The sequence below is a fragment of the Macaca fascicularis genome, chromosome 3, assembly GCF_037993035.2.
Source record: "Macaca fascicularis isolate 582-1 chromosome 3, T2T-MFA8v1.1".
Lineage (NCBI taxonomy): Eukaryota > Metazoa > Chordata > Mammalia > Primates > Cercopithecidae > Macaca > Macaca fascicularis.
In genome coordinates, this window is record NC_088377.1 from 106011761 (window position 1) to 106022776 (window position 11016).

General features: G+C 41.9%; 1 protein-coding gene across 1 annotated transcript; it reads right to left on the minus strand.

The window, feature by feature from the left end:
* Positions 1-2301: 2301 nt before the first annotated feature.
* NPY (neuropeptide Y) lies at positions 2302-9930 on the minus strand. Its single transcript, XM_005549975.4, has 4 exons — positions 9845-9930; positions 8688-8875; positions 4552-4632; positions 2302-2501 (listed from the first exon to the last, which is right to left on the minus strand). The coding sequence occupies exons 2-4, from the start codon at positions 8873-8875 to the stop codon at positions 2477-2479; spliced, it is 294 nt and encodes a 97-aa protein (XP_005550032.1). The 5' UTR covers positions 9845-9930; the 3' UTR covers positions 2302-2476.
* Between the last annotated feature and the right edge of the window lie 1086 nt (positions 9931-11016).

Consider the following 11016-nt stretch of genomic DNA (forward strand, 5'->3'; position numbering starts at 1 on the left):
TCTTGAAATGCAGTTTTGCAACTTTTTTAAAAGTTTGTTATCATTTTATTTCTGAAAGCTAATTCTGGTTCATTAGGGATTTAGAATTAAATACAGGAGTCATCAAATACTCCATTTTTACCCACCTGTTTTCTATTACTTGTAACATTATCTTAACCTGAATTTTGATTCCCATAAAGGTATACGTGGAAATTTAGGCAGGAATAATTATCCCCATCTCATGGGTGAGAACTCAGCCGTGTAGTGAACTTGAAGCTCAGAGAGCTTGAAAGTCACTGAGTCAGGTTCATGGGGCCCACATGGTGTGAAGGTTAAGTCCTCCTTCTAATAAGATGAAGTGAAGAAGCAAAGGGATCAAGGTCTGGGTTGAGTGTAAGTAAAACACGGGTTGTTTAATGCTAAATCTTCTAAGTATTTAGGTTTGATGAGGTAAGAGGTTAAAATTTTTGTTTAAAATAAAATTCCTGGATTCTCTCTGAATGGTTCATATGCATTATTCCTGTTTGTTCCACTCCATGTAATGAAGAGTTCTACAGTCATGCATCCACTATTGATAGGGGTACTTTCTGAGAAATGCATTGTTAGGTGATCTTGTTGTTGGGCAAACATCATAGAATGAATGTACTTACACAGACCTGGATGGTGTGGCTTTCTATACTCCTAGGCTGTATGACATGGCCTATTGCCCCTAGGCTAAAAACCTATACAGCAAGTGACTATACTGAATAGTGTAGGCAATAGTGACATAATGGTAGGTGTGTGTCTATCTAAACATAGAAAAGTTACAGTAAAAATTCAGTATTGTAATCTTATGGGACACTACTATATGTGTGGGCCATCACTGACTAAAATGTTGTGAAGTGTATATGACTATATGCGTGGTAATGCGTACTCAGCCTATCTGTGCTGAAAGATGGATTTTTGAGTAACTTTCTCTGTGTATTACTAATTTGAATAAAGAAAATTCCCAGATACGCTAGGTTAATAATTTTGATGTTGTGTAATAAATTATTACTTACTTATCTTTTTTTAGATTTTAAAAATGTTTCACAAATTGGTATTTAGTTCCAATAATAAAGAAATAAAAATAAAGAAAATTTTAGGGAAATTGTGGAACAGTTTTATCTTAGTTTCATTAAAGGAAATTACATTTTGTAGCAACACTGACTCCATTGCCTGAAAAAAGTTATAATTTTTTATGTGCAGAGAATATTGTATATTCTACAAGATTCCCTAGGTCATGATGAATATTGTTATTAATGCATTTTTTTTGTAAAGTTTTAAGATGTCACATAAACGTATATGTGCATATTTTTTACAGTGTGGTATGAAGTACCAGTATGGGATGAGACTCATTTTCTTTGATTTAGAAATGACATGTAAAAATATAATAACATTAATTTTAAAGTAAGCCTATGCAAATAGGTACTTGAAGGAGGAAGTTTAATAAGTTTCAGCTAAATTAATTGACATGCCCCATGTTGTATGAAAAGATAATCATCCCACTCATTGTATTTCTGACTCAAATTCTAAGAGTAGTGACCAAAATAGATGTGTAGACCTCAACAGTCTGATATGGTAGCCACTAGAGACTTAATGGCCATTTAAGTTAAAATTCATTAAAATTAAATAAAATTTAAAACTCATCTCTTTATTTGCACTAACTTACATTCAGGGGCTCAAAAGCCACATGTGGCTAGTGGCTGCCATATTAGACAGAGGGATAAAGGACATTTCACAGAAAGCTCCAGTTAGTCAGAAAGTCCTTCTGCTGACAGCACTGCTAACAAGGTTAGCAAGGGTTCTATGTGACTGGGGGGAAAGCTCAGAAAAGTTTCTCAAATTAGCATTCCTTTGATCAATATCTTCAAACGCATCTATATGTTTTACACACATACACACACATACACACCCACACAGCTGATCTTGGTTATCATGAATAATCATATCGTCATACCTTTCACAGCTGCTGTTTTAATATTAGTGAAACAAACTCTGAATCTGCTAGTTGAGGGAGACTATAATGACTAATTATTTTCATTAAACTTATTATTACAAAGTAATAATAAGTACATACAAACTTATTATTACAAAGTAATATTATTATAAAAATAATACAAACTTATTACAAAGTAATATATTATATCTATAGTGATAGATATTATATCTATATATTATATCTATCTATAGATATTATATCTATCTATAGATATAATAATACTACTATCTATCACTATAGATATAATAATATTATTAATATCTATCACTACTGTAATAGATTTTTCATTGAGGAGGATACACTTTTGAATGCATGATACTTTATTTAAACGCACATATATACAATGATGACAAAGGAAAACATTGCAGAATTCAGCATGATGGCTGCATGCATTGGTAGGATGGGTGGACTCTCATTTTACACGATGAAATATGGGCTGAAAATAGGAAAAGATCAGAGAGCAAGTTTCATTTCCCATCACCACATTGAAGGGTCTTCAAGCCTGTAAAACATAAGAAACAAAGCATGTAAGGGAAGCTGCCCAACTTCCTGAGGTATTAGCAAGGGTGAGACATTTAGCTCGGAAGTGAAAGATGACGGGAACTGTAGAAAAGTCTCCTGCTGGCATTCTAAACCAGAAGCCACGTGGAATATCAGAACGCGAGGCAGAGGCACAATGTGCACAGCCCCAGCTGAGCAGTTTTCCATGATGTTGACAGGAGTCTTGGGCAAACCTCAGAGGGAGCATTTTAAAGGCTCTGTATGTATCAAAGGAGCCAAAGAACACAATCTTTTGAAAATCAAAATTACAGAAATCACATGAAGCTATAAGAGGAAAGTTATTGTTCTTCAACTCTAAATATGCTTCCTTTTCCTGCCAGCTTTATTATGTAATAAGATGCTACTTATTAGACTATGAGATCTTTTTAATAAAATAGCACTCATAGGCAACTTCAAGACTGTCAAATTTTGTCTTCTTCTAACTGCACATGATGGAGTCTGTCAATCAGGGTGCAATTAATTTTACTTCATGCACTAACTGGGCCACAAAACAAAGACAAAAACCAAGTAGGTCTGGGTTGTTATTTTTCTAACAGTAAGTAGATATAGCCTACCCTAAACATTTTACTGTGGCAAACATCATATGCATGTCAGTGAAACATAGAAAGACATTTACTGCTTAGTATTAAAAACAACCCTGGCCAGGCATTGTGGCTCACAACTGCAATCCTAGCACTTCAGCAGGCTGAGGAGGGAGGATCTCTTGAGGCCAGGAGCTCGAGGCTGCAGTGAGCTATGATTGCACCACTGCACTCCAGCCTGAGTGACAGAAGGAGACCTTGTCTCTGAATCATAATAATAATAATTTTTAATTAAAGAAGACAACGCTTACACATTTTCTACCTGTTTCCCTTGCATTTGCTATTTAAGTCTGGGCTGGTTCCTCCAGGGACAGGAGCACTGGAGTTTTATCTCAGTTCAAATCATTGTTCCCTTTAGAGAAAACAAATCTCACAACTCTATATTAACACCCTTCGTTCTGGCTGGCCATTTCACAAGAGAACTGAGGGAGGTTAGAAGGGAAGGTGGGTGGCCCAGCGGGTCACCCTGCTGAGTCTCTAGGGAGAACTTGGAGAGCCACATGTCAGTCACACTCACTGAGCAAGTGTTCTAGTGACCTCTTCTGGGGAACTTTGTTCTTGACGTTGTAGAACTCTGGGTTTAAGGCAGCCAAGCTGCCGCAGACATGGGTGGACCCTGTGCACTATGATCTTACTATGGTTAGAGACAGGAAGCAAGGACTGAAGAGCCAGGAGGTTATGAAGATGGAAGAGGACCCGGCTCCTCTTCAGCAGCACTCCTTGTCCAGGAGGCACCAGAAAATCTCAGCTCAATGTTTAACACTTAGACATTGGTGGGCACCTCTTTCCAAGACAGACCCAAACTGCAAGAAAGTCCTGAGACTACAGATAAACTCCTAAGAATACTGTCATTCAACGTGCATTCATTGAATGTAATAAATCACTATGTGACACAAGTTGAACTCAAATATGTCAAAAAGTAATCCAGAGCGTCTAATTTACCTACAGCTTCATGTAAAACTGGGAAAGTTGGAGTAAAAACCATGGGGGACATTTTCTAGGACATCTGGATGCTCCACATATATAAAAACTACAGATCTTCCCAGCCAGAGATGGACAGTTGGTCATTTCAATTTAGAGCCAGGGACTCACTCTATGCTCCCCTGATTCCAACAATGTTAGAAATTCTATATAATTTCGAAGTTAAAAGTCAATTATTTTTAAAATTGTCAAAGGAGCACCAAATAACCTGGGCTAGAAAATATTATTCCACAGACGTTTAGAGATTTGACAGTGAGTACATGAAAAGAGAGGTCTCCTCTGCCTGCTTCTTCATCCTCATTTCTGCCGAAATCTCCCCTAGTGTAGAAGCCCCTGTCCCAATGCCTCCCACCAGGCGCCGTCTCTGACTTCCCTCCCCTGGGCACCTTGAGCTCTGCAACAATGTCCCCATCACAAGCCTTGTCATACCGAGTTCTGGGAACATTTTCTGTGCTTTCTCTCATCAAGAGGTCTGAAATCAGTGTCTCTGGGCTAGATCGTTTGCCATACCTGGAAAAAAAAAAAAGTCTTTTAAAGCAAGTTTGGAATAGGCATAAAAACCTTTAGGAAAAAGGAAGATAGTGTACTATTTGGGATATGAAAACTAAATATTATCGTCAGTTGTTCATCTGTAACAAGCAATCTAGGTGTATGAAGCATATATTATCAGAAACATTATCATAAATATTATTTGAAATTATTTATATATACATATATATTTTAAACTTTGCTCAAATAATAAATAATCTAGGAGGTTATTTAAACTAAACCAAAATTCCTAGTCAAATTCCCGCCTTTTTAAACAACCATAAATAATATGTATAGAGATACATACTTTTATAACTAGGTGACAGGAAATTTGAAAACATGGAAGCATGATTGTAAATGTTTCCACAATGAGTTAATTGGCTATTGTTCTGATGATACACAGCAGTTTAAATCTTAACAAGGAGACCAGATGATATTTCAAAGACAGTGCTAGAAAAAAAATCAGCAGATTGCCGTATAAGACCCACCTGTGTCTTTGAAGCTCGATTTTCTCGTTTGTAAAATACTCCCTGCTTAAATCAGAGTCTTTGTGAACATCCAGTGTGAAACGTGAGTCCCAGTGCTTTCAAAGTGACAAAGTGATACACACATGCAAATTACTGCTGTTGAAATGTATCCATTCTTCTGGTTACCAACAGACCCTGGGTCTCATGTTTCTCATATTCATTCAAGGTGCCAAATGCTAACGCCTCTCCTGATGTTGTGATTTTAGCCTCCCTGTAAGTCTAAAGGAATCTAAGTGGTTCATGGAAATGTTCTTGTTTGTTTGTTTTTTTCTCCTATAGCAGGATATGGGTGAGACAATACACACAGGTAAGGTTTCGTTTATCTGTGAGGGTAGTATATGCTCCCCACTCCAGGACACTACAAAAGAGTCAGACAAGTCTATACCAAATTGCATCTTTTGAAGAGGCCATTTTTCCCTTTCTCAGAAAAGGTGTTGGACACCAGTTGCCACTTCGTTTAGAAATAAATTAGCCTGGTGTGGATTGGTTAATAGGTCTAACAGCTGAACATAGCTGACAGCGGATATATTCTAATTGCCAAGCAAAATTATATCTCAATTTTTTGGAAAGATTTTCTATTACTGTTCTTTTGCTGAGACTCAAGGGAAGCAAAAACAAAACAAGTCCCTGTCCCACACCCATCATGTGTAAGATTTCCTCGAAGATTTTCTCGAGTTGAGATATTAGACTACAGGCATCTGCTTATACTATTTATTCTGTCCATCCATTGGTTTTACTAATCGTAAAACTCTAGGGCAACTGTAACTCATTTATCTTCATCATGCTCCAGTGAGTAAAAGAACTGCCAACTGTTTTCTCCAATTTACCAGTAAAGAACCTAAATCTGAAATAGGAGGATTTGCACAGTCATAATCTTGCATCCAGTTCAGCATTGTTCACTCTTCTTCCTTCTTTAATTAATTCTGGATCATCCTTCCTCTCTACAATGCTGTAACTTTCAAAGATTGAGTCCTTAAAGATTCTCAAACCTGGCTGCACATTAGAATCACCTGGGGAGTGTTAAAAACACACTCTAAAGCCCAGGCCCTATGCTAGAGGGTCTGATTTAATTGGTCAGGGGTGGATCCCAGCATCAGTGTACTTTAAAAGCTCCCCTGATTATTTTAATGTGCAGCCAGAAAGGAGAAACACTAATCTAAGGCTGAGTTTCTCCGGGACTGGCTAGTCTTTGTAATGGGGGCTGTCCTGGGCATGGTAGGATATTTAGCAGCCTCCTTGGCATCTATACATCTAGATACCAGCAGCACCCACCTCCCGTTGTGAAAACCAAAAATGTCTCCAGATACTGCCAAATCACACCTGGGGAGCATAAAATCACCCTCAGGTGAGAACCACTGATTTAGGGGGCCATATAAGTAAATTGTAGGAGACCCACACTCTAGAATAAGTAATGCAGCTTCCAGAAGCAATGAGCCAGGGGTATATATACAGCAACAAGAATATAAGCACAAATTGAGTGTAGGGGGAACGGGGGTCAGGGCGGGGAGAAGAAAGATAATGATATCAGATTACATCTATAGTAAATTAAAGCACATCCACAAATGACCCTGTAATTTTCAGAAACACACATAGGAGTGGGTGTCTGTGGTGGGAAGGAGAAGATGGATGTATGTTAAGAGCCTCTGCTGGTTTCTAAGAAGGAGTTTACATGAAGGTGAGACAGGAAACTCTGCCTCAGAGACCAGCTCATTCCCATCTAAGCTAAATCTCTTGCCATGAAACCTAAGTCCCTTTCCTTTATGTTTTTTTTTCTCATCAAACATGTTGGAGATAACACCGCCTGTTGATGGTGGTGACAACATCCAAAGAAACTCAAAGGAGGCCCCCAATTCCATAATTCCTATAAAAATAGCTTTCATGAAATGTCCTTAGCTTCATGATTTGTGAAATGGAGATAATTATACTCCCTTCAAAGCTTTGAGGTAAAGACTGAATGAGATAATGCCTAGGAAAATATTTTAAAATGCTAGAGCTTTGTAAAATTGTAAAGCTTTAGAGCAATCATCTTTGGAAAACTGAGTTCTACTGTATATTATGCTATAACTAAATAACTAACAAAGGTTTTTCTAGAAAAAACAGTTAACATATTTTTGTTTGTACAAGTTCTCTTTGATTTGCATGACAGCATAGCATAGCAAGAATTTGAATCAATTAACTTTCTGGGAAGTATGGAATATAAAATATTATTGCTTTTTGCTAATTAAAATGATCAGATTTCAAGGGATCACAAACCAATACTATTTAATTCTGGCATTTTCATGTTTTTCAGATTCTATATAAATTGGAGCTTTTTCAAAAGTTTTTTTAGGATGTTGAATACCTTTTTGATAAAACGGGAAAAAGCAAACTTGATTTTAGAAGTACAGATTCTCCCCCTTTTGGATCCTTTCCAACTACTCCCTGACTTGTAAACAGTAAAAATATGGACTAAATAAATAAATAAACCCCACAATACTTTAAACATATAATTTAAACATGTTAACTAACATTCATGCTTCTAAAGGGCTTATCCTTTAGATATGGTCAAATGATTAAAATAATTTAATCTTAGTAATTAAAATAAGATGTTAAATGATTTAGAGCTAAGATCAACTAATTTTGAAAACGAAATTTAAATCCTATGTAATTTGTAAAATAGTTTGGATTTGATTTTTCCCTTAATTGTCAATGTTGAGAGTGAAAATGTGGCATTTCATTTTGACTTTCTGAATGTCCAGAATAAAGTTTACAACTTCTCAGATTCCATGTAATCCGTGGATTCATCCTAAAGTTACTGGACCAATGTAAGTTTCTTCTTAATGAAATACCAAGTGGGCACTTTCTTTTCAGAATTCACCAGCTATAAAATAGGGAGAGTCTGCATTTTAGATAAACTGTTTTCAGGCTAAATCTCTAATTACTGGGACTAGGATTTTCAAGTATGAGACTGAGACTGCAAAAAAACACAGTACAGAAGAAAAGAAAATAGCTCTATTTGTCTTTTTCTAAATACTGTCATTCAATTAGCCCTAGGCAGGCTGGAAAGTCTAACAATGTCTGGGGCAACCCTGCAGTTTACTCCTTGGTTTGGTTTTCTTTGGTGGTCGTTCTGTTTTTCCTAGACACCTTGCTAGCCTTTCTCCCTACAGCATTTCTCTGGCGCTTTCTTGCCCCTTTCACTGGGTACTTTCGAGATTTCTGAACAGGACCCCACTGCTGTAAGAACCACAACAAACCACAAGAGGTGAGTGAGAGGAGATTGCCAGCCTACCAGCCTGGGGAACCTGAATCTGGGGATCACGACTCTGTGACTGTAGTTGCACAAAATGGAAGGTATCCATTTTGTGCGCAGTGTGCCCCCCACAAACATTTACCTAGAGCTGACTAAGAGCCTGATACTGTCCTGCCCTGGGATAGAGCGAAGGAAAAGAAACGATCCCTTCCCCTAACCAGGATCTCCTGGTGTGCAGGCACTGGCGCTCCTGGAGTCGGTCCCGCGGGCCCACCCACCTCTGCCTGGTGATGAGGTTGATGTAGTGTCGCAGCGCCGAGTAGTATCTGGCCATGTCCTCCGCTGGCGCGTCCTCGCCCGGGTTGTCCGGTTTGGAAGGGTACGCCTCGGCCAGCGCACCCAGGCACACGAGCAGGGACAGGGCGAGGGTCAGTCCGGACAGCCCCAGTCGCTTGCTACCTAGCATCTGCGGGCACAGAAGGCTCAACGGACGGGCTTGGGGATTCAGAGGACCCACGCGCAGCACCTCCCTCCTCTGCCTCCCGCGCTCCTCCTTCTGCTACCACCCGCGACCCCCAATCCGCTCTCGTCCCAGTCCCGCAGAGAGAACCCAGGCGTGGCTAGCACCACCTTGCGGACTCTGGGTGCCGTCTGGCCCGGACCTGCCCCTCTGCTCCACCTGAAAACTTCGCGCAACTTCGTTCCAAGTCTCGGGGACAAGAAGCGCGCGGCGAGAGGTGCAAGGTGGGGGCCCCGCCAGTTTAGACACTTTCAAAATCAAATTGGAAGTTCCTCCTGCTGGATCACTTTTCTCCCCTCTTGCCCAAACTCTTGTCTGGGAAGAAAACTTTCTTCTCTGTTACTTTTGGTCTGCCTAGCTTCAGGGGATCAACGCTGACGGTAGAGATCACCTCAGGGTGATGACCGCTGTGGGGAAGGGGGAAAAGAATTGCTCCCTGGGCCAGAATTGCTCCCAAGAGATTTGGAGCCCAAGAATCCAGGCAGATGGCAGGGCGCGGGGCTCCAGAGCGCCAGGGATTCCTCACTCGATGGCGCTGCCAGGGAAACCTTCCTACCGCGCATCTCTTTCTGGGCCTCAAGGCAGCGACTCGCAGGGAGACCGCCAGCTGCCTTGGGATAGGAGTCCCGGGTTCTCCCTCCATATCTGCCAAAAGGTAACTCAGAAGAACCGCCCAGCGGGAAGGGCCCGGGAGAAGAGCTGTGGACAATCAGAGGGGAGCAGAGGGACAAGTGGAATTTAGCCGCCAAGAGGGCTGGTCCGCGTCGGGGCGCCGAGCCGGCATAGTCCCGGCTGGGGAACGGGGTGCGACCCTCCCGGCGCCCTAGAGCTCCACAGAGCCGGAGGCTGCGCCTCTAGCAAGTTCATGGGCGCCCCTTCGCTCCCACCCCTAGACAAACGGGTCGTAGCACTCACGGTGGCTGGCGCGCGGGCGTGGCTGGGCGGCAAGTTCTCTGCTGTCGGGCGCGCGTCTCCGAGGGGTGAGAGCCAGCAGATGGGGTGCAGAGAGCGGGTCGCAACCGGGCTTTTATGGAGCTTCCTCGCCGCAGCAGGAGGGGCCTCGGGCAATCACGTTTGGGTGACTCCTACCCGCCACTTCCCGCCCCCGAGTGGCGGGGGGAGGGGGCTGAAACCGCAGCCGCACGAGTGTTGGCTTAGGGAGCCACCCACACCCCAACCCTCCCGCCCCAGGCACTGCCGGAAGAAGTGGGGCCCGGGACCGCACGAGCGAGGCAGCGCGCTCCGAGCGCGCTGGACAACACCAAAGCCCAAGTGTCTCTCCTCGGGCAGTGCCCGATCCCTGCTTTTCTTCTTTCCTTCACGCCCCGTCTAGTCCTGCCAGAGATAGGAGCAGCCCAGACAATTCTTGTCGCCTGCCAACAGGACTTACCAAGCCACTGGGCGCCGGAGTAGGAAGCATCTGAATGCTCTTTGCGGTGGGACATCTCCAGGACCAGCGCGGCATCCTCACTGGGCACAGCTGCGCGCTTTTGGAGAGAGGCAACTGGGCGCACCGATTTTTCCTGCACTTAGAACAAGTCGGAGGCAGCTGCGGGAAGTCTCCAGCTAGAGGGTCGCAAAGCTGCCCCCCACTCCCGACCCCTCGGCGCGGAGCTGAGAACTGGTTTCATGGGCTTCAGCCCCTTCCCTCAGCTGGTTTTTCTAGGACATCAGCCTTCCTCAAGTACTCTCCCAGACGCAGTGAGCCAGGTTCGGTCTTGACATGAGTGTGGCGACTCAAAATTCCCCAAAGGGGGAACACGGTAAACCTTTTCCCCTAGTTTACTGAAAAAGAGCCACGCTTTCAGCTTCTAGAGACTCTTTTAAGCGCAATTTTTAAAATGGTTTTTTTTTTTTTTTTTTTTTTTTTTGGTCCAAAGTGACAGTGGTTAAATGAGCAACAGTTTCTCTCTTATTTGCTAACCCTTGTATAGTCCTATGTACATTCAATTAACGTTAATTGAGAATGTGGGTTCTGATTAAGGTGAAACATGTTAAAAACGATGAACATTAATTTGCTCATCGCGTTAAACCTGTTGAATGAATATGCAAGATACAGAAATTGTTATTACAAAATCAAGATTTTA

Coding starts and splice junctions, on each gene's coding strand:
- NPY (XM_005549975.4), bottom strand. CDS start 8,875: ATGCTAGGTAGCAAGCGACTGGGGCTGTCCGGACTGACCCTCGCCCTG. Junction 4,633..8,687: donor AACCTCATCACCAGGCAGAG/GTGGGTGGGCCC, acceptor TTTTTTTTCCAG/GTATGGCAAACGATCTAGCC. Junction 2,502..4,551: donor GAAAATGTTCCCAGAACTCG/GTATGACAAGGC, acceptor TATGTTTTACAG/GCTTGAAGACCCTTCAATGT.